At 45.0% G+C, this 23091-nt stretch overlaps 2 protein-coding genes and 2 long non-coding RNA genes across 6 annotated transcripts; 2 read left to right on the forward strand and 2 right to left on the reverse strand.

Annotated features, from left to right (window-relative positions):
* Positions 1–749: 749 nt before the first annotated feature.
* On the reverse strand, positions 750–1418 carry LOC148387036 (uncharacterized). Its single transcript, XR_015862449.1, has 3 exons — positions 1383–1418; positions 867–927; positions 750–792 (listed from the first exon to the last, which is right to left on the reverse strand). It is a non-coding gene; the product is annotated as an uncharacterized LOC148387036 (long non-coding RNA).
* On the forward strand, positions 887–15713 carry per2 (period circadian clock 2). Of its 3 annotated transcripts, none has more exons than XM_088395546.1 (23): positions 887–1129; positions 3826–4351; positions 6451–6543; positions 6631–6785; positions 6930–7051; positions 7300–7501; positions 7717–7768; positions 8027–8169; positions 8275–8353; positions 8458–8564; positions 8708–8861; positions 8999–9113; positions 9348–9500; positions 9783–9855; positions 9964–10144; positions 10255–10373; positions 10721–10927; positions 11710–11982; positions 12158–12978; positions 14034–14241; positions 14325–14493; positions 14664–14814; positions 14958–15713. In XM_088395546.1, the coding sequence occupies exons 2-23, from the start codon at positions 3930–3932 to the stop codon at positions 15111–15113; spliced, it is 4155 nt and encodes a 1384-aa protein (XP_088251672.1). In that variant the 5' UTR covers positions 887–1129; positions 3826–3929; the 3' UTR covers positions 15114–15713. The 3 variants fall into 3 exon arrangements, with proteins under 3 accessions (XP_088251672.1, XP_088251671.1, XP_088251673.1); XM_088395545.1 differs by having other exon boundaries at positions 3829–4351; XM_088395547.1 differs by lacking the exons at positions 887–1129; positions 3826–4351 and adding an exon at positions 4877–5081.
* A 1365-nt stretch (positions 15714–17078) lies between these two features.
* On the reverse strand, positions 17079–20055 carry hes6 (hes family bHLH transcription factor 6). Its single transcript, XM_088395550.1, has 4 exons — positions 19811–20055; positions 19638–19724; positions 19454–19538; positions 17079–18973 (listed from the first exon to the last, which is right to left on the reverse strand). The coding sequence occupies exons 1-4, from the start codon at positions 19874–19876 to the stop codon at positions 18537–18539; spliced, it is 675 nt and encodes a 224-aa protein (XP_088251676.1). The 5' UTR covers positions 19877–20055; the 3' UTR covers positions 17079–18536.
* A 119-nt stretch (positions 20056–20174) lies between these two features.
* LOC148387039 (uncharacterized) lies at positions 20175–21857 on the forward strand. Its single transcript, XR_015862448.1, has 3 exons — positions 20175–20868; positions 21024–21082; positions 21163–21857. It is a non-coding gene; the product is annotated as an uncharacterized LOC148387039 (long non-coding RNA).
* The last annotated feature ends 1234 nt before the right edge of the window (positions 21858–23091 follow it).

Below are 23091 nucleotides of genomic sequence, written 5' to 3' on the forward strand. Positions count from 1 at the left end.
CGAGGTGATAACACGTGTTGTGAAAGATATCATTTCCCTCCGTTCCTGGATCCATACTCATACATGGTACCTTGAAAAAGGATTTTCTACCCAAATCGATTTGATTTAAGGGTACATACAAATTTATTTCATTTTAAACATGTCCCAGGTGTCTTTAATGAAAGCTCTCCAGCATGCATATATGCATAATTTTATCATTTCATTTAATTGGTTCAATAATTATCTGTTTTTTAAAACAATGTCTACCTGGTAATTGATTTATGACATAGTACTAGGAAGAACAATGAAATGCTTTTATTAATTTGTTCACCTGTGTTCCTTTCATATGAATAGATATCTGTGCTCAACTAAACAGGCCCAGTTTACAGTGTTAGTATATTTCAGAATAAATTAAATATCTTTATTTTTCAGTTCAGTATACTTTTTTGGGGTTAGATTTTTTTGCAATGTAAAATATTTGCCTCTAAAAAGATTGGGAAACTGATTAATTTTTTAATGAAACTGCCATTCCTTCAGCCTATTCTATTACAGCAGAGAATTAATGATTAAATACATTGAAGAATGATCTAATAGGTACGACTGTGATTATTAGTCACCTTGTGTTATATCACAAGTTCCCAACGTTGTTATCTGCTAACTTAATACTTCAACGCATGCGCAGTCACCTTGTATAACAGTTTATACAACAGCCATCCCAGCCTCTTCATTCAGTAACTCTTGCTCTCCGCTGATTGGCCAACTTCCCTGACCCCGCCTTCCGCCCCTAGTTCTCCACGTGAAACTGGTGACGCGCTTATATAAATAGAGTGATAGTTGTACGGGCAAATCATAGAAGTGTGCGGTGTTGCGGTTGGACGGCCCCTTACCCGGAACAATGGCGCCGCTTGGCTGGAAGCGCAGTGAGGTTAAGATTGACAGCCGAGGGAACTAATAAAAACAAAGAAGGCGGAGTCTCTGACAATGAGGTCAATGCCTCAGCCAGAGCTCCAATACGCAGTGCGAGTACAAATCTGACCGAGAGAGTGGCAGTGTCACGGGCAGCGAAGAACTGATATTTCGTGCCAGCTTTCCTACCCGGAGTTCAGTTTTTCTTCAGCGTGCACACGGGGACCAGTGTTGGTTGTTTACGGTACGTGGAGCTCGATATGCACTCTTAAAAGGCTGTCTAATGTTGAAGTTGCATAACTGTGTCAGTGGACTAATGGATCAGCTGACTCGGCCGGTGTGCTTTCACGTGAGAATATCAACTTTGTAGTTGTCGCCAATATCAACGGTGTATTCCTAAACTATGTTAAAGGGTTGAGGGAGCACTCAAAGAAAAAAAGGAGACCGCGTACGTGTCGGAGTTGGCGTCGCATGGAAAGTCAAACACAACACCTTACATAAAGAGCGCAGCGCAGCACATGTCCGTGGAGTTAGTGAATGATGCCCGGAATGCAACCTCGGACGATGATCATTCAGTTGTTAAATTTTACAAGGGAAAAAAAAAAACAGATTACAGACATGACACAAAACTGAAGTCCTTTCAAATTGCATCTTTCTGTCTTTAAGAAACACTATAAGAAATCAAGAAAAATCAGTGTGGCAGTCAGTAATGGTTACTGTTTAAGAACAAGCAGAGGGGGGAAAATATATGGAATCACTCAATTCTGAGGAAAAAATTATGGAATCACCCTATACATTTTTAGATCTGCTGGTTAGTCTGCGTCACACCTTGGAGAGCTGTTCCGTTTACTTGGCACTTGAATTCCAAGCAACTGTATCTTTGTCACACACAATTATTTATAGTTAAGTGTCCTGTACTTTTTGATACTGTAGAAAGAAGAGAGACAAAGTGAAGGTTTTATTTTGTATCAAGAGACATCATCTGTTTTATCAGCCCCCCCCAAAAAAAGCACAAAAGGTGTCTTGAATCTGTTCCAGGATGCAGGAAAATATGAAGAGCAAAATGTTCTGCTTCAATGCTTGAAAAGTAAGCTTTGTCTGGCGTACAGTCTTGATTCAGTACTCGCTACAATCAAATGTCAAGATATCCTCAAGCAAAGCTGAGGAGTTCTGCTATGATGTTTGTTCGCTATTTTTATGTCTTTCTGGCTTGCACAGATGGAATGGATGGAAATGCAAATAGGATTCTTGCTTTGCTTTAGCCAGAAAGCCAATGTGAGCATCAGGCCAAGAAAAACAAAAAAACCTGCTGTGATTCTCAGGTTGCTTGGATACGGCGATGAATGCAACTGTAAGCAAAGTGTATTTTCGGCTTGTCTCAATGAAGAGGGCAATTGTATTTAGAATTGGACCGGGAAATCGGTGTCACCCTCTCCACCTGCGCTCTGTTTTTGTCACTGGCCGAGACGTGACCCTCCCGTCTTGGTACCTGTCCTTTTTTAGCTGCCGGGATAAAGGATGAAGCCTCGTGTTGTCACGGTGTGCATGTGTGTGTGCGCGCGCGCGCGAGCGGCAATCTGCATCGGATCCAAGAGGTCCATCTGGGATGTCATTGAGCGTGGATGTAGGTCACACAAACAATTTCAGTTCACACCCAAAGTAGAAATGTAAACTTTTGAAATTTCCATTCAGGATTTCATAAAAAATAGAATTCTTAATTGTTTTGTCCTTTTTTTTCATAGCGGCAGATTCTAGATTGATGACACCCAATAAAGCCTCAGCAGTTTTCATTCACTTTATTTCTCCACCGATTGTTAACTAGCACACAAAAGACATTTGTCAGCCAAGCTGTGTGAAATGGGCCTTTTATGTTCTTTTGATTTGGTTTGTGCTATCCGATTAGCCGTCAATGGTGGGATCTCGGTGTTATGTTCTCATTGGGCGAAGCCATTTCTGTCTTCGCCCTTCTTGTCATCCATTGTGCGCTCTGCCGGAAATTGCATGAAACTCGGCTTTAGTTGTATCACAAATTGTGTGGTTGATAAGAAAGCAAAAGCCACATTGTTAACTGAAATAATCCGCTGCGGGCAAAAATGAAGCGCACGAGTTCTTTTTTGCTAATCGTGCTGAATGAATATTGCTTGCGACGGAGATGGCCTGGCGGGTACATCGGACCGAGCTGATCTTTAGTCATGGGTGGAAACGGTCACGTCAGAATGTCACCGTATGGATATGAATGCGCTTCCAAGAAGTGACACATCAACCTTTGTAGAATGCTGTGATCTGGAAAATACAGATAAACATAGTTCAGGATTACAATGTTCTTTTCCTCAAATAAATGTCAGCGTGGTCATCTCACCCATTTTTCCCTGGCGAATGCATTTTTGCTGCTCAAACAGTAAAACGTTCCTACGACCAGAGAATGTTCTTGGAGTGCGGTTAGAGAGCGGACCACAATGGTCCGACTATTTCGTCTTCTTTTAGCTATGTCATCTTTGCGAGCTGCGGCGTCTGAAGGCCAGGAAAGACCAAACGGTTCGCTGCAGCCTAACGTGGCATTCAAGTAAATGTTTTCTTTGTGCTTGGCACGACAGATGATCCTTTTGAAAGGGCCGGTCGGGGGCCTCAGATGGAACAGAACCTCTCTTTTCAAAGGTTACGCAGCTAGAACTTGCTCACACACCTGCAGCGTGTTTGTTGAGGTCTCAAGATGACTGTTTTTTAAATGTTATCCTTTACAACAAACGAATGCGATCAATGACTAAAAACCTTTGAATTCGCCGATTGTTGCAAAAGCAGATTAAACAAACTGATAGGAGTCAAGTGTTTGGTTTGCTGGATTTAACAGCATCAACACAGTGCAGCTCAGCTTCTGTCAAGCAGACATCACGACTAGCGATACGCTAAAGGATTTTCATTTTATTTTCATTCATGTCTCAGCAGAGCAGTCCCATTCCAGTCCTTCAACCCGGCCGGCGATGGGGTGATTGTGTTCACTCGACTCAACTTTACCACCGCCCACGAGAAGTCAGCTCATCTTCCCGATGTCAGAAGATTCAGACTCCAAGCACTACTGCTTTTCAGTACTGGAGGACCAAGATGGCCGCCGGGCGTCAGCATCGTGCTGCCCCGTGCCGAGAGGGACCTCCGGCTGTGGCTCCATGGCGCAGCTGCAGCGGATGAGCGGCTACGGCCAAGGCAGGCCCGAGCTGGGCCTGCCGTCGGAGGGCAGCGACAGCAGTGGCCACGAACCTGCCCCCGCGGGCCCGCGCAAACTTCGCAAGAGTTCTCGTTCCCTCTCGTTGCTGGAGGAGGACGTGGAGATGAAAAGCAGCGGCTCCAGCGGCAGCGGGACCGAATCGCACGGCAACGAGAGCCGCGGCCACGGGAGCAATGGGGGCGAATCGATGGGCAGCTCCAACAGTAACAGCAAAGATTCCGCCCTGTCTTCTGTAAGCAACAAGAGGTAAGGTGGCCGAAAACATGTCGTGCACACTTCACATCTTCCACCATCATCATTTTCATACAAAGTGGGCTGAACGTGTGCTGAACATATTTGAGTGATGAGTCAACCAAATGTACTTTGAAGTACAGATGGAATATGTACGGGATCTTTCCAAAACGGCTTTGGTGCCTCTGCAGCGTGACGTCAAAGTCAGCGCAGAACTTGAGTCAGTGTTGGCAAAAGAGCGCCAAAGTTCATTTGGACTGGTGGGAACATTTGAAAAAAAAGCTCCCAGACAGATTTCTGCCCCGGTGATGTCATCCAGCAGAGCGGCCGCTTGGCTCTACAATAATGCCAGAGGGGCCGTGTTATGCTGTCTGACACGTCGTTTGTCGCCATGACAACGTCCTGTTTGTTTGTATGTCCCGGGGCGGAGTGATGCATGTTCTTACCGTTTCCGCTCTCATGTCCCAAATGGGAGTGGTTCAAAATAAGCACCATATCAGGCTAAGGGCAGCCATTCTCAAACTTTTCACTTCAACCGTAAAACGGAGACGCTGCTGGCCGGATTCTTCATATTCCGTCCGGTTCGCTGACCCACTTGCCGCTGCCAAGTCAACTTGACACACGTTGACTTTTTTTTTCTCGTCTCCTCTCGAATGGTCTTCGCAAAGGCAGCTCTATTCTCAGTGGCTTAAGTTGGCTATTTTTAGTGCGAGGCGACGGAACGGGCAGCTGTTAATAGTCTTGGGTAAGTGTTTTGTGCTGTAAGATGTTCTTTAAAAAAAAAAAAAGTCAAGTAATTTGCATCATTGTGCTGTCGAAATGACAACAATTGCCCTCCATGCCAGATGACTGAATGATACAATAGAAGCTTTAAATTGAGTTAAAAAAATAAATCTAATATGTCCAGCTCAGGTGGCAGTGCCGTACCATCAATAGTTTGGTGTTGTTGCCCACCCCCTGCCCTCCCCCATCAATATCGTGGCCATTTTTAGCCTACTGAAGTGGAATTAGATAATTTCATTCGTGCGTGCTTCGGCACAGTGGTCAGGAATCAGCAGTTCGCACAATACAATACATCTTTATTTATATCGCAACAGCTGTCAATAGAACTTGTTAGTTAAAAGAAAACTAAATGTGTTGCTTTTCCAAGCAGAGAAACCAAAGCTCTCAAGTCCGATGATGCAATGGAGCCCAATTAACCCCTTAAAGCTTAGCAGTACATTTTGGGCCAGTCCACTCGAAAAGTGGCTGTCACATTTTTTTTAGCATTGTGTGTAACTGCATTAAATGGCCTCCATTGCTCAAAGCTTGCTAATTGTGGTGTTGCCGCTCTATTGTTAGCCGGATTAGCTTGCTATTTAGGTACACCTGGATTGTGATGAGTCAGCGTCTCAGAGTCCATTTTGGGTTTAGCAGGTCTTCCTTAAGACTGTCAACCGCCCGACACTCTGCCGGGCTTCTTTTGAGATTAAAACCTTGCTGTATTTCTAGTAGTGCTGTTAAGTCGGACTTAAATTTACAAAATCAGGTTGTGCCTTTCGACTTCCATTTTGACATGATTTTATTCAGCCCTTTTTTATTTTGTGGATATCAATTACTCTCACTTTATCCATCCATCCTGCTCTGGAGCTCTGTTTTTCCCTGTTCTCTAGTAGTCATTACAGTGCAATGGGTTTTACCTTAATGGCTTTCCATGCGGGGTGTATTTAAAAGTTGTCCTTCTCCTCCTAATTCTTCGCCATCCCCACCGAGCCACGTGTTCTCCGCAAGGAGCTGCTGACATTTTATGAGAGCGGCGTCCTTTCTCAGCACCGGTTTTAACACAACATGGGATCCGTTCACTTTCTTCCACAAAAGGGCTCCGACATCGGCCCATCTTTTTCCAGGTCAAACTTAAGCGCACCGCAAACTGAGAGATCGTCCGCCTCCATTTTTGCTCAATGTTACGTAAGCCCACCTCAAGGGCTGCTCACCTGGCTGACAAGCGTGCACGCTATTATAAAGAATAGCAAATGTTTGAGAAATGATTGGAGGCAAACTTCTATATGAGAACACATCTGTGTTTATTATTACACGACTTGATCATCTTTTTTTCTTTCTCTGCCATCCTTCAGCTCAAACTCCCACAGTCCGTCTCCCCCCAGTAGTTCAAACGCCTTCAGTTTGCTCAGCTCCGAGCAGGACAACCCTTCCACCAGTGGTTGCAGGTATGTAAACCCGAGGACCCCGAAATTGGGCTTCTTTAGGTTCTTGGCATGTCTGACCGGGCGGGAATGCGCTTGTGCCACTTACAGTAGTCAAGAATCAGCCAAAGCCAAGACTCAAAAGGAAGTGCTTAAGACCCTGAAAGAGCTGAAGCTGTACCTGCCCGCCGAGAAGAGGCACGGCAGCAAATCGTCCACGTTGAACACGCTCAAGTATGCCCTGCGCTGCGTCAAGCAGGTGGAAGGTAAAGCTCATGCACTTCCGCGGCTCCCCTAGCAAGCAGTATTAGATAATAGTTCATCTAAGTCCTGGTTTTTATTTTTCCATGTATAAATAATTTCCTTGTTATTCAAGTCTGCCTGACTCCAAGGTTTAATTTTGTTCGCAGCCAATGAAGAGTATTACCAACTGCTGATGACCAATGACAGTCAACCTTCTGGCCTGGATGTGTCGTCGTATACCATCGATGAGATCGACAGCATTACATCGGAATATACCCTCAAAAACAATGTAAGTCACTGAATTATTGTAAGAAAACGTTGTCGTTTTATGTGAACATGTTTCATTTTTGGTAACATCCAGTATAGACCTTCAGCGTCTGAATTGTTTTTTAATGAAAATGATTCTAAAAATTAAATATAAAAACTAGAATATAATGCACTGGTACAGATTGGAAATTCAGATTTTTTTAAATGTATTATTATTATTTATCAAAAGTGAATTGACCATTAAAGTGTTGCTGTTTTCCCCACGAACAGGACATTTTCGCAGTGGCCGTGTCTCTCATCACGGGAAAGATCGTGTACATTTCTGACCAAGCCGCCTCCATCCTCAACTGCAAAAGGGACGTGTTCAACAACAGCAAGTTTGTGGAGTTCCTGATCCCGCAGGATGTCAACGTGTTCTACAACTTCACCACGCCGTACCGGCTGCCCTCCTGGAGCATGTGCACTGGAGCAGGTAGGGGAAAGAATCACTCACTCCCACTTGCTTGTTTTTCCCGACGAGCAGCGACTAAACGCTCGCATTGCAAGCAAAGGTGAAGTTATGCATGAATGGAATTTGTGAAAATCCCAGCTTCTGCCCTCCCCCTTCCTTTGGGAGTAAAAGCAGGCGAGCAAGTTTAGTGCCCTTTGGTTTCACTGAATGAAAACATGCCTCGTTTCCCGTCGCAGAGTCTCTTCCGCCTGACTGCATGCAGGAGAAGTCCTTCTTCTGCCGTATCAGGTGGGTGGACCATCTGCTGTGTGTGTTTTTTATTCATGCTTTGGTTCCACTCTGGATGTGTTTTTGTGACATCATATCCGTGTGCGTCACTGGTCATCAGATAAGAATGAATCATGTATCTTTTTCCATTTTCTACACGGTCGATTTGGAACAACGTCAGTGTTTTTAAATAGAGTTGGAATTGAAACTTTTTTTTTTTTTTAATCATCTGATTAATCGACTTAAAATATCAACTGTTTGTTTCACTTGTTGGTCCAGTGGCGGAAAGGAGTGTAAAGGCGACCTGCAGTACTATCCCTTCCGAATGACTCCTTACCTGATGAAGGTCCAAGTCACAGCGCACGCTGAGGACCAGTTCTGCTGTCTCCTCCTGGCCGAGAGGGTTCACTCGGGTTATGACGGTAAGGGCCTTGACAGAAATGAACACAGCTTTGCTTTTGAAGGCAGATTAGGTTGATGTTAAAATGTAGTGCTGCGTCACTGAATACAGTGTGTGTTTTGGATAGCACCCCGGATTCCGACAGATAAGCGCGTCTTCACTACGACGCACTCTCCGAGTTGCGTGTTCCAGGACGTGGATGAACGGTAAGGCAAACATTCCTTATCTGCATTCATGCCATCCCGTTTGAGAGCATTTAGTAGTTCTGCCTGTGGTTTTATGTCGCCGATGAACTGTTTTTGCATTGCAGAGCGGTTCCTCTCCTGGGTTACCTCCCACAGGATCTGATTGGCACATCCATCCTCCTCCACTTGCATCCCAATGACCGACCCATCATGCTGGCCATCCACAGAAAAAGTGAGTCTTTTTACTTCCTCTGCTTATATATTTCTTTGCACTTTGTTGGTTGTACACAGGAATAAACCTAATCAAGTTCTCACCTCCTCTAGTCATTTTGAATCTGCCTAAAATTAATATGATGTTTTCCTCCCCATGCCCAGTCCTCCAGTACGCCGGGCAGCCGTTCGACCACTCGTCGATCCGATTCTGCGCCCGCAATGGAGAATACGTCATCCTGGATACCAGCTGGTCCAGTTTTGTCAATCCCTGGAGTCGCAAGGTCTCCTTTGTGATCGGGAGACACAAAGTGCGAACGTGAGTTGTTACTTCAAGACACTTGGGAAAAAAAATCTACTTTAGTGCAATGACAACATATCTGTATTTTTGTACTTCCCACCACTGCTGAAATATAATAGTCTGTTTAATAAACCTTTTCATTTGTTGGACTCCAGGGGCCCCGTCAACGAGGACGTGTTCATGGCCCCGCTCACTGCTGGATCCGAGTCAAAGGCCATGGACTCAGACATTCATGAGATCACTGAGCAGATCCACAGACTCCTCCTGCAGGTGAGAGACAAGAAGAAGGTTCCACATGGCTGGCTACTCAGTCCACAGATTTTTTTTGTTTACAGAGAAAGCTGTCAAAATTGTCTGGGAACTATTGTTGTTCCACAAGTCTCGATACTAGGTCCACTTTACGTCACTGTCCAAATGACTTAGCCTTCCTGTAGAGAAGCTAAATAAGATTGAGAGCTCGATAACAGGGCTCCTTTGTTGATGATGGTCCTGTCTGTCCTGCAGCCAGTTCATAATAGTGGGTCGAGTGGCTACAGGAGTCTGAACAGCAGCGACCACCTCCTGGGCATGACGTCCTCTACCGAGAGCCTCAACAACGGCAGCAAGTTCCATCAAGAAGACAATGAGGAGGAAGAAGTGAACAGCAAAGCCCGGCCGGTGAGTTCATATCCATTCTACACAGTAACGTGCCACTTTAGTAGTTATTCATATTTATATTTGTGGTTTGCTACTCCTGAAGTCATTCTCTGTCCTTTGGCCAAAGGAGTGCTTTATAAAATATTGCGCCAGCGCTATCTTGTGGCAATTGTAGATAACAGTTTTGATCACCAGCCCAGACTCTCAGACCACAAAATGATATGGAGGGTAGGATCAGTGCTGTAAAGTCAAATTATAAATAGACGAAGACGGCTAACTTTTCTTCTTCTTTTCTTTTGTTAGAGAACCTTCCAAGAAATTTGTAAAGGAGTCCATCTTCAGAAGCACCAGGAACAGTGCAGGAAAATGAACAGCAGTAAGTCCAGATTCCTACCTCTTCTACTTGGACAGATGAACCCATCCTGCTCTTAATTTCATTTTCCCCAAAGTCAAATCCAAAATGAAACAAAGTCCTTCTCTTTAGTGGAGTCTGACCAGAAGAGCCCGGCAGTGGTGCGGCCCAAGGACTTGTCAGGCCTCCTCAGCTGGAAGGAAAACGTCACGCCGATGGAGGAGAGCAAGTCCTCCTCCCACGAGGAGATGCCGCTCAACGACCAGAAGGTCTACTCCTACCAGCAGATCAGCTGTCTGGACAGCATTGTCAGGTACAAACAACACATTGCAACTAACTTGCCATTTCAGTCATACTTGTACTCGTGCTCTGTTGGAAAAAAAATGCCATCGCTCCATCCTTACATCTTATGATGGCCTGCAGGTACTTGGAGAATTGCAACGTTCCATATGCTCTGAAGAGGAAATGCCAATCATCCTCAAATACCACGTCCTCTGATGAAGACAAACACCAAATCTGCACCTCAATGCAGGCCTCTCAAGGTATGAACGTCCCACCGCCATTAACGTTACAATCAACAAGGTCATCTTTCAAAAGCAAGGGTGTCCAAAGTCCAACCCAGGGGGGCCACTTGCCCCCCCGGCTACACAGTTTTTGTCATTCAATTTGCCACATATTCCAATTACATAAAAAAGGTTACGAGAAGAAAATAAACAGAAGAATATTGGTATCAATTTGAAGTTTTCTTGAAAGCTTTCCTTCCATTTGACCAACACGTGGTTCTCCGTGGCAAACGTTTGGACATACATGCTTCAAAGCTTCTTCTTTCTCAGACTCTCCAAAATGGCAGTCCGATGTCAGTATCTTTTTTTTTTGTTCTCTTTGGCAGAACCGGCCTTGTTGAAGGATCACTCCGGTCTCTCCGCTTTGGACCACCCCGATAAAAAGTCCAGTGACGCTGCCAGAGCGGTAGTGGGCACTTCGCTGCCCCTGCCTTTACCTAACAAACCCGAAAGTGTGGTGTCCATCACCAGCCAGTGTAGCTACAGTAGCACCATAGTTCATGTTGGCGACAAGAAACCTCAGCAAGAATCAGGTACAGTGCCGTGAAAAGGATCAGCCTCCCATCGCTTTTCTTCTCTTCGTGCAGATTTCCTCTCTTGTAGCTTTCAAACGGTTATCGTTTCAGAATTACCATCATGGTTCCTAATTCCTATTCAATCTATTACGCATTTTGAAATTATATCACATTAGTATTTTTAGGTATTAAGTAGATTACTTAAAAAAAAAACTTTATATAATTGCTAATTATGTATTTTTGACTCGAATTTTTATTTCATAACCAAACAGTGGCGCCTTGAATTTAATTAATTCCCTGGCCTATTTGTAGCTCAAATTCTCTATGAAAATGCTTGGCCCCCAAAAAACACAACAAAAATCTTTCTTACCTCAAGGCACCACTGTCATGGTTCTTAAAAAAGACAAAACTGCAGTCTCGTTTTTCAAGTTGCCATTTTTTTGATATGGAGGAAAATGCAGGAAAAAGGAGAAAAGCGAGGAGATGATCATTTTTTGCAGCACTGTAAATCCATCTGCCTTTTAACTGTTTACTGTACATTTACACCTTGATGATGTGATCGAAACCAAGGAATAAGGCCAAGAAGGACCAAAAGAGATTTCTTCAGATATTCTGATCACAGGATCAACGTGATGCTTTTGTGCTTCCTCCAGATTTCTCTCATCTCTGTGAATGTGTGCATGTGTTAAGTCGTGTATAAGTTTGTGTCCAAAGTTCTTTCCACTGTCTTCTCGAGCAGATGAATTCTGATGTTCTTATGTGGACTCATTTGAGTTGTTGGTCCTCTGTCATTCATTCAGAGATCACAGAGGATGTGTCAGGGGCGGGTGAGGCAGCAGAATGCGGCCACAACCCGATACAGACGGCGCCGCCGTCTTGGGCCTTTTCGCCTCGTGGCCAAGAGAGGGACTCGTACAGGAAACTGGGTTTGACCAAGCAGGTTTTGGCGGCCCACACACAGAAGGAGGAGCAAGCCTTCCTCTTTGGATTCAAGGAACTGCGCAAGCTCACTGCCCTCAAAGCCAACTGTTCGCAGTACCTGGAGCGCCACAGGGAAAAGAACACCAACGACGGTAACAAAAAAAAAAAAAATCAAATCACACTTAGACAGATTCATGAGTGTTTGTAGTCAAAGTCACCAAGTTCAAAATATATATCCTGGGATGGAATGAGGAAAAAGGCTCACATTTGGCCCAATTGTCGGAATGTGCGCGTTCCACTTTATTGACAATCATTTTATCTTCACAGTCTCTCCGGCTGCCCAGCGTTCAAAGCGAAGCGGCCCCGGGTCCGAGCTCAACGCGGGCCGGCGTGCCGCGCGCAACAGAAAGACCAAACCCAAGCGAGCCAGGCAGACCGAGTCCTCAGACAGCACCGCGTCTTATCGGAGGCAGCAGCAGCCGCCGCGAGGTCCTCCCCTGAACCAAGGCCTCAACCCCACATCCTGGTCTGCTTCGGACACATCTCAGTCCATGTTCCCTGTAGCCTTCCCGGGTTTCCCCCTCCAGGTTTTCCCCAGAGATCCTTCGGTGGTGGCCCTGGTGAATACCCCCCTGCAAGGCTTTGCTGACAATCAAGGGGCTCCTCCTTGCCCGCCAGGGGTCACTCACTCCCCCTACGTAGCACCCATGGTCGCCCCCATCATGGCTCTTGTGCTACCCAACTACCTTTACCCGGCCTTGGGTCCCGGACCTCAGCAGCCGGCGTACCACCCCGAGATGGGCCAAGCCACCTTCCCCGGGCAAGCCACCATCATGACTCCAGCCCCATTCAACCCCCAAAGACCCTATCCACCCCAAGTGGGCTACGTGACGCCATCATTCTACTACCCCCCACCTGCTTCGGAAGCTCCCAAAGTCCCGGCGGAGGGCCAGTCTCGCGCCTCCACACCGCAGTCTGCATCGCCGCCACTCTTCCAGTCTCGCTGCAGTTCTCCTCTGAACCTCCTGGAGTTGGAGCTCTCTGGAGACCGGCAGGATGGCACAACGTTGCCTCCCGGAGGTCAAGGCGCCAACGCGGCCGAACGGGAGAAAGCGGCAGTCGGGAGCCAAGCCAAAGAGCTGAATCAGGTAGGCTATGAAACGGCGTAACTTTCCCCCAGCCCCAAACAGAATACACTGAACCCCACTTTATTTTCCGAACCCAACCCGCTACAGGGGAAATTCTGTGATTAAAAACAGAACAAAAATCTCACATGCTTTAACTATATTCAACTGGTTTGGCCAATACAGCGGGGAGCACTGTATCCTCTCTCTGTGTGTGTATGTGCCGCACCTCCCTGCAAGTCACCATTGTGGGGCCTGCTGAGCCCGAGCGCAACCGATCACCTCTCACTTGAGTGAAAGTCCGAATGATTCCTCCAAAAATTGAGAATGTATTTCTATATGCCCTGTATCAAAGCCAGATTTGGTCCCGAGCTTCGTCTGGGTGTTAACACGTGCTGTATTATGCCTTACACCCTTTAGCCATCTCTCAGTCTCCTTGGTCCGCCTGGACCGTTGTATTGCGAGGGCACGATCCATGTCTGTGAGCGTTTGTCTTGGGATAAAGGCATGTTCTCTTCTAGGCTGAGGGCTTGCAGCAGTCAGGTAGGCTGACCGGCCGAAAGCTTTTCATCCTTGTCCAATCCCATCCCTACTCAATTTCATATGTCCGTTATCGCCCCTTGCCCATCTCACACAAATGTGATCAACTGCTACTGTGCGTATTTAAGAACCTCTTGATAGTTGGAGACCATTCATGCTATGGAGACCATTTGCATCTCTGTCACTAAAATGCTCAGACAAATTCACCTTTGTGCTGGCTTTTCTAAATGGTGAAAAGCAACACGTTAACCATAATGTGGGGAGGGTCAAATTATGGCCCTAGGGGCAGGCAAACCACACTCATTTTTATTTGATTTGATTTGATTTGATTTAAGACTGTTAGCTTTGAGGAAGAGGAATGTTTGATACCACTTTTAGCACTTTTTATACATACAATTTGATTGAATGCAATGATCAAATCTTGTGAACAAAGACGTTTCTTTCGGATGCAGCTGACGTGTCACACTGCCCTAGTACAGCGCCACCTACTGCTGAGGATGTCTAGTTAATGTTACGTCGCTTGTGTGTCTCCCTCCCAGGCGAGCTCTCGTGGTGACTGCAACAACAGCGACAACACCTCGTTGTCCAGCGACATGCTGGACATCATCCTGCAAGAGGACTCGTGTTCGGGCACCGGCTCGGCCACCTCGGGGTCCGTGCGCTCGCGCTCCAACGGCTACGGCACCTCGGCCAGCGGGACCTCCAACGGCCGGACGTCCAACAGCGGAGCTTCGGCCAGCGGGGCAGGTGAGGCGAAATCATCCAACGTCACTTTGTTGCTCCCAAAGTTAGCTTTTAGTCAATCTCTCTGTTGAATTATTGGCCATCAGATAGCAACAGCAGCAAATATTTTGGAAGCGTGGACTCATCACAGAAGAGCCAGAAGGTGAAAGGTCACCCGGACGGCGGCAACAGCGACAACGTTCTCCGAGACCCCGTTTGGCTCCTCATGGCCAAGGCTGACGACAAAGTCATGATGACCTACCAGATGCCGTCACGGTAAGCGCCTACTTTAAAAACCCTCGTTTGACATCCAAATCCTGTTTTGGCAGAAACTCGTATTTCAATCTCTGCTCAACCAGACCTACCCAAACCGCTAGCAGAGCATGTTTGCTGCTCTTCAAACATTCGTGACCCGATGATGAATGTGATTTTGGTTTTATTGACAGCGACATCCAGAAAGTTCTCAAGGAGGACCGCGAGAAGCTGAGGCTGATGCAGAAGAGCCAGCCCAGCTTCACCGAGGAGCAGAAGAAGGAGCTGATGCGGGTGCACCCCTGGATGAAGAAGGGGGGGCTGCCCAAAGTCTTGGATGTCAAGGTGCGCTGCAAAACAAGCTTGTTTCATTTTTAATGGCACAATTTCAGATACGACAGACGTACGTGATTTCCCTGCGTTGTACGCGTGTACCTAAAGTGGCCAATCGCGCGTCCTCATTCATCCAACATGTTATCGTCGTCCAGGTGTGCTCGTGTTGCGACGGCGCCATCCACGCCCCGCCCACAGATGACCTCCTGGACTTAGAACTGGTCGAGCAGGACCCCCTAGTGGAGGGGGGCTCCCAGAGTACCCCACGAGAGGATCCCTCCTCCGTGGTCGACTCCTCCGTGACCTCTTAGACTCAAACAAGTACTTTTAATTAATCCTAAAAATGATGTCTTCAACTCAACTTGAAAACATACTAAATGAATTCCTTGTATATATTGTATATATTTCACCGGAATATCTCTTTTTTTACTTTTTAAATGGCTCAGTTTGACGTGTGAACGTAACAGGAGCGTCAAAACGACAATCACTGAGTGATGACTGCAATTTTGTTGTTTTATGTTTTGCCCTGCTTTATTTAAAAACAAAAAGTGCCGTTTTTTTATGTCTATTTTTTTGTCAAGCACTGAAGAAGAGACACAAAAAGGGAGCTTCAGAGGGGTAGAAAATGAAAAGAAAATGGAGGAAGCCACTACTTGGCTCAATTATTTCCTCACAAAACAACCCAGAAAGTGGTAGCTCAATTCATTTTTGAGCCAGATTGGGTTTTGTTGGACCCAACTGTTTTTGGACTGCATTTGTGATGTGTAACAACACTTGAGTTGGCTGTCTCTGTGGAACGCACAAGCGCACTTTTGTGAGTGATGTTGGTGGACCATTGTTTCTGTGTGTCTTAACTGGTTTTGCACTCTGATTGTAAATAATGTGAGATAAAGACTACTTATTCAATGGCACTTTTGTTTCAAAAGGGATATTTTAAGGAGCAAGAATGTGTGCTGTGCAAATCCTGAATGGTGGCTGCAGCGATTCATTCACATGTTAAGAGTTAGATTGTCAGTCATTAAGATTTTTAAGAAACATGGAAAACATTTTTTAAAGCTGAGCCATCTGCACTTCAATGCAAGAAATCACAAAAGTCTTGCAGAGGTTGACCTTCCTAATGCAAATTTCTTGGGGGTCAGATCCTGCAGACTCAGCATGTTGGGTCAAAGGCGGCAGCCTCCTCCTCCTCCTCATCTTCACACTTTGGGATGAGGTGTGAACGTGAGGCAGCCGCCCCCCTGTAGTTGCAGGCCTCATTGCAGACTTTGGGCGTCTGCGAAGCCAAGCAAGGTTATTTTCAGGCCTTGACGTTTTTCAGGCTTGAAAAAGGTAATACAGCTGATGCAAACGCATATTTAAAAAAAAAAAAAAAACATATCCATAATATAAAATGTTCTTTTTTTTTTTATTAATGAGAAAAAAAAAAAAAACAGGTGCTAGCGTACTGTTGGGTGTCAGACAGTGCACTAAAAATGATCAAAACTTTTCTTCTGATTGACTTAAAAAGAACCAAAATGATTTGAGATATTTGTTTGATTCAATTCATTGACTAATCATTGACCAATAATTGACCAAAAAAAAAAAAGAAACTCGAATGAATGCTCGACTAATTAGCCAGTCAGTCTGTCAATGGTCATCATTCAAACAATGTACTCCTGCGAGTACTATGTCATGTGAATTTTATTGTACGGCTCAAGACTCCTTTGAAGCAATTCCTAGAAAAGGCCCTGTAGCAAAACAAGGAATCTACGTCAAAAGAGTGCCATCTTTATCGTTTCCTCACTCGCAAGTGTTACGGCGTCACCAACGACACCCTGCCCGCACATCACCGAAGCAGACGCCAGCTTTTCTAATGCGGGCCGCAGGAGTCAGGACGGGAGGGAGGGAGAAAAGCTGTGGCCCCTGGAGGGACCCCCATGGAGCTATTAGGATGACTAAATAGCCTGTATTGTGGATTCAGTACATATTTTTGCAACCTTAATGATGCAAATGATATGTTAGCATGTCGAGCTGTGATTCTCAGCCAGTGTACCATAACATAGTTCTTATTTTCATTGAACTGGTCTGAAAATTCTGATTTATTTGCTGCTAATGATGTGTCTTTGCTTGTCTATCTAGAGGTTGTACACACACACTCATCTTTAACACCTCTGCACTGCCTACGTCATGTACGCAAATGAATGGCCGTTGCTGAATCTTAACTAATATCGTAGAAGGGGGGTGTCGAGTGGGCTTGTTTGACACAAACATCCAAGAAATGTCAACTGTCACAAAGATGTGTTTTGAAAAGGTTCTAATGTTATTTCTTGCATATTAATACAATAACCACTTTTAAAAAAATATGTAATCATTTATAAACAAATAAGAAATGACATTCAAACTTTTAATCATAGTTTTTATGCAAACATCAAAAATTCAAAAACGTATTAAATTTAGCTGCATCACTTGCATAGCTTTTTTCCCATTTTGTTGTTCAAAAAAAACACCCAACTAAAAAAAGCCTCCAACTACAGGGGGGAGGCTGCCTCACATTCAGTCGTTTTCAACTTACTGTAACAATATATTAGAATAGCTGTACTAGTTAATCTTTTTCCTTTTTAATCACTTCCTGAAGGCGGAACATATCAGGTAATGCACCTAAAATAATTTGATATAAAAGAACCAGTGAAGTGAATCAATTAGGATATCTATCGGTGATGTTAATCATTTTCAGATCGCTACCACAGTAAGTATTCACCAGCACTCACTGATACCGATACTAAGTACTAATACCACTGACAACCACTTCAGTCTACCAGGGTCTCAAACAGATGGTTTTATGCAAACACCAAAAATTCATATGAACTTATTAAACTTAGCTGCATCACCAAAAATTCATGAAAACTTATAAAACTTAGCTGCATCACTTGCATAGCTTTTCCCCCATTTTGTTGTTCAAAAAACACCCAACTAAAAAAAGCCTCCAACTACAGAGGGGCGGCTGCCTCACATTCACAGTCGTTTTGAACTTACTGTAACAATAAATTAGAATAGATGTACTAAGTTAATCTTGTTTTTCCTTTTTATTCACTTCACTGGTTCTTTTATGTCAAACAAATTATTTTAGGTGCATTACCTGACATGTTTCGGCGGGTTCTTCCGCCTTCATCGGACACTCTGATGAAGGCGGAGTAACCCGCTGAAACATGTCAGGTAATGCACCTAAAAGAACCAGTGAAGTGAATAAATTAGAATATCTGTATCAATGATGTTAATCTTTTTCAGATCGCTACCACAGTAAGTATGCACCAGCACTCACTGATACCGATACTAAGTACTAATACCACTGACAACCACCTCAGTCTACCAGGGTCTCAGACAATCAGATGGTTTTATGCAAACACCAAAAACTTATTAAACTTAGCTGCATCACCAAAAATTCATAGAAACGTATTAAACTTAGCTGCATCACCAAACATTCATAGAAACTTATTAAACTTAGCTGCATCACTTGCATAGCTTTTTTCCCCATTTTGTTGTTCAAAAAAACACCCAACTAAAAAAAGCCTCCAACTACAGAGGGGCGGCTGCCTCACATTCACAGTCGTTTTGAACTTACTGTAACAATAAATTATAATATCTGTATCAGTGATGTTGGAGATGTTGATCTTCTTCAGATTGCTACCACAGTAAGTATTCACCAGCACTCACTGATACCGATACTAAGTACTAATACCACTGACAACCACTTCAATCTACCAGGGTCTCCAAAAAGATTTGGAGCTATTTAAGGCCACACATCCTGGCACGTCCTGCGACTCAGATTCTTCCGATGAAGAAACTTGACTTTCTTCTGACTCCTCGGAAGACGATGCCTCTGAGTCAGTGTCCTCCAGGTCAGAGCAAAGGTCGTCGCTAGAGGCGGAGGAAGAGGAAGGGGCCAGGGACACCTGCAAACCCGGAGTTTGCTCCGGCGCGACAGGGCCACCAAAGGGGTCTGCATCACAAAACGAGGCCCTGAGGTGGTCTTGGCCATGCAGGGGCATGCTCTCAAGGAGGTGGTTGAGTAGCTCGGCCCCCACAGTGGGGTCCACCCCCGGGAGGCAAGACACAAAAGTGTGCACACCGTGCATGCCGTGGATGTAACCAGCCGCAAAACGCTCACGTGCCTCTCGGTTGACGGCTTCCGCCTCTGGAATCAACAGAAACAAACAAAAAGGTGTGTAGAAACTTCAAAACATTGCTTGGAATGTAACAAGTCACCACAAGGCAGCGGTTCCTTTGGTTGTTGCTTAATTTTGTGTTGTGTGAGTCACAATTTGACTAAGCATGTGTTAGAAAGTCTTAACGTGATGTTTTTTCACAATGACAGGGAATGTATGTAAAAACAAAATGTATGAATGCAGTGTTTAGAATTTCCAGCTGCCCGTGAATAACAGGGGATAAAAACAATGTATGTAAAAACAAAATGTTGTATGGATACAGTGTGCAGAATTTCCAGCTGTCCATGAATGCAGCGTTGAGCCAGTTTTTTGGTTTTTTATTTTATTTGGGGCAGCGGTTTGGGTGCCAAGCGGAATTTATAGAATTCTGAATTTACACCCATAAAATGTAGATACCTCGACTAACAGTGTTAAGCGTTTGTAATAATTTTTTTTTTTTTTTTTTTTACCTTGAGCCTGGTTTTGCAGGATGGTCACCACACGTTTGACCGTCCTCTCCAGTACCTCACCCTTCTCCATCTTTGAATCGAGTTGCTACGCGAGACACACACACGTGCACATATTTGTCCAATTTAGCTCAATTTTAGCTTATAAAAAATGATTGTCCTATTAAAATGAGAATGTGTTTCTTACCTCTGTATCCCCAATGAGAGCCCTGAGTTCGTGTAAACTATCGTTGACACGATCTCGTCGTTTCTTCTCCACCAGAGGTTTCCTCATCTATATTCGCGCCACCAAAACAATAATAGCGGTACACTTTTAATAAACTAAGCTCTTTGCCCTATGCTGTATGATTTATTCATTACCTTTCTGTTAGGTTTGAGTCCGTCTGCGGAGTGGTCGGTCGATGTGTGCTTACGGGTGGGGGCCATTGCTGCTAACCTGACCGCCCCCCTCCCTCCAAAAAACAAAACTGACGAGGACCTTGCAAGTGTCTTTCGAAGATCCCCTAAAAGACGTTGGAGCTCCTCAATGGCAAGACAGATGGCTCGGCCAGCAGACCTGGCTTCTCTTAGTGTTGGCTAGTGTTGGCTGGTGAGTGAACGATTCATTTAAAAAGAACAAATCCTTGAACGATTCGTTTGAACGAATCTTTTGAGTGAACTGATTCTAATGAGTCGTTCACCTAAAAGAACTGGAATGCACATCACTACTGCAGTGTAGTGTTGGCTCGTCAGAGAACGATGGGTTCAAAAGAACGGATGTTTTCAGTGAACGAGAGTGAACGAAAATATTTAAAGATCTTTGTAGCCATGACGGAAAAACTTGTTTGGACCCGTTTGAAAATCATTTATTTGATATGACACAATGGTGTGGTGTTTCTTAACAACTGAATTGAAAATGAGTCCACGGGAGCACTGCAACGGCCGCGGAATTTTTGCAAGAACAATTCATTTTAGGATGAACTATCAATACAAATATTTTCATTTGATTCATTTGACCAGAGCCTGCTCGGAAACAAAAGGAGATTTGGTCATATTGATAGGGTATCCTCCATCCAAACATGTTCGGTGTTCAAAGTTTCAACGGATTGTCCGACGCAACCCTTTCTACAGTAGTCACCATGACAGGCGACCACCTGGTGGCGTCAGTGTGCCGAGCGCCGTTGGACGATCAGGAGAAGAAGATTTGAATTGACGGATGTGACGTCAGGGCTTTAGGTAAATTGAAGACAGGTGTGCTCAAGGGGCGTTATCATATGCAGGTGCCACCGAGCGCGTGGCGGCGGATGGTTTCTCACCTAAGCTAGCATGCTAGCAAATGTTTGTCGTCTCCTGCCGTTTTCCACGACAGACGCCGTGTTTGTTGCACGATTTTCGCGCTCAAGGGGAGTTCTCAAATGCAGGTGCCACCATTTTCTCAGGTAAGGGAGCAAATGTTTGTCGTTTCTTGCCGTCTCTCACAACGGAAGCCACGTTTGTTTGTTGGAGGCCGCAAGGAGAGTTTTCAAATAGGCCCCAAAATGTGTGGTTTGTTGCCTTTTCTCACAAGCCTTTTATTTTATTTTGTTTGTCGCAGGATTGTGTACTCTGGTGACTCGGCAACGCGTCACGTCCACCGCGATGGTGGGCCTGGAGGTAAATTGTAGGCCGCAGGCAATTTAGCCCGTGAGCAAATGTTTGCAGTTTCTTACGATGCCGTTTATTATTTCTTGCAGGATTTTCGCTGTCTCGGGCGTGCTTGAGGTTCGGGCACGGCACGCCACAATCGACTTTGCGTCGCATCGTTGCACGTTTTGGTAGTATTTTAAATGTCTTCCGCGTCTTTTTTTTTTTTTTTTTTTTTTAATGCTGGCCAGCATTTGTTCATTCGTTTGTTTGTAGAAGGTTCGTATAAGACGCCACCGATAAGCGCGCGTTTGTCTGACTATAGGAAATGTTAGACTCTAGTCAACTAAACCATTTTTTTATTATTTTATATTATGCGTGTGCCATTTCCGTGTCATGCAAACTGGTGAATGCAACGAATATGTTACCTCATGTCCAAATCGGACCAAATCCATTCAAAGATGGCGCCCGCCCACTCGTTCCGATACGCAACAAACATTTGCGCGGGTTGTTTTCTCCCGTTTTGGACGCCGCCAACCTGGATCATCTGTCCAATGTGAGGTGAGTTGTAGATGATGAAATTAAAATATGAATTATAATCTTGAATAATTCTCATCATTTACTACAATGTAATGATTATATATTTTTTCAAATGTAAAACTCTACTTAGAATGGATACAATTAAAATATTAACTAATTTCGATAAATTATCATAACTTACTACAATATAATATTTTTTTTCTAATGTAAAACTCCTAGTATGTATAATTGTTGGTAAAAAATCATGCCATTGCCACTCGACTCGACTTTGCTTGTCTTTTGTAGCACTAAAAAAGGCCGCCCAGCCAGCATCCTTCTATAACAAAGCAAGCAGGAGGCTCTTGAGGAGCCCTTTCAGTGATGTCGAGGACACTGAGGAAGAGTAGTCCTAAATCAGGTGAAAACTTGTTTTTGTCAAGTTTCATCTTCCCAACACACAATGGTTGTCGAGTTTTAGCTTCCCAGCACACAATTAATGGCTGTCTGTTATTGTAGGCTGCAAGAGGAGCCGAATGGGAAAAGTATAATTCCATATGAAAAGGCGCAATGGCCTATCCAAAGGAGCAATGGCCTATCCAAAGGAGCAATGGCCTATCTGTAGGAGCAATGGCCTATCCGTAGGAGCAATGCCATATCCAAAAGAGCAATGCCATATCAAGTCAAGAATCAAGCAGCACGCTGCAGAAGTCGACGTGTGCGGATCATGTGCCCAGGAAGGGGCAGTGTGGTTTGGTTATGGGTGCATGACGGAAAGGTTACAGGACAGTGTTTGGGGGTCTGACGGTTGGTCTTGCTTAAGAGGTTGTGGCTTACCTGGATCCAGCGGTGTCTTGTGCTTGGTTGCCATCGACGGCTCACTTGGGGGAGGACGTGGTGACTTGGATGGAGACAAAACTGAACGTTGACGCGGAGCCCAATGTCCAATCCTGCCATATGACTTGTTCCATTTTGCGTCTTTTTCTAACCTGCCACTGTCGTACTTGCTGCGTTCTTTGTTCTCCCCCCATCGGTGTAGGGTGGCGTTGGAGCGAGCCGATCCCGAATGTCCAATTTTGCAATTTGACTTGTGACGTTTTCTTTTTCTAACCTACCACTGTTGCACTTCATCTAAGCCTAACCTACCACCACTGTGGTACTTGCGTTCTTTGTTCTCCCCTAGGTGTTGGAGCGAGACAGTCACATTGTGTCTTTTTCTAACCTACCATTGTCGCGCTTGATCGAAGCCTAACCTACCACTGTGCGTCCTTTGTTCTCTAGGTGTAGGGGGCGGTGTTTGGGCAAGCCGGTCCACGAGGAAGACATAATGATGCGAGCAGCGCCCAACTCATTGCATGTTCTGCCAATTGCAGGTCGGGCGCAAAAGGGGGGGTGGGCGCACGGCTTGATCCGACCCAGTGACGGTCACCAAAAGCAGCTAGTCGCTGTGATCAAGTAAGCAAGTGACCGACGACAACTTGGGCTGCTCTTTGAATTTCTACCATTTGTTTCTGTTTCTGCAG

This window comes from Syngnathus floridae, chromosome 14 (assembly GCF_059516105.1).
Source record: "Syngnathus floridae isolate MCC-2025c chromosome 14, RoL_Sflo_1.0, whole genome shotgun sequence".
Classification (NCBI taxonomy): Eukaryota; Metazoa; Chordata; class Actinopteri; order Syngnathiformes; family Syngnathidae; genus Syngnathus; species Syngnathus floridae.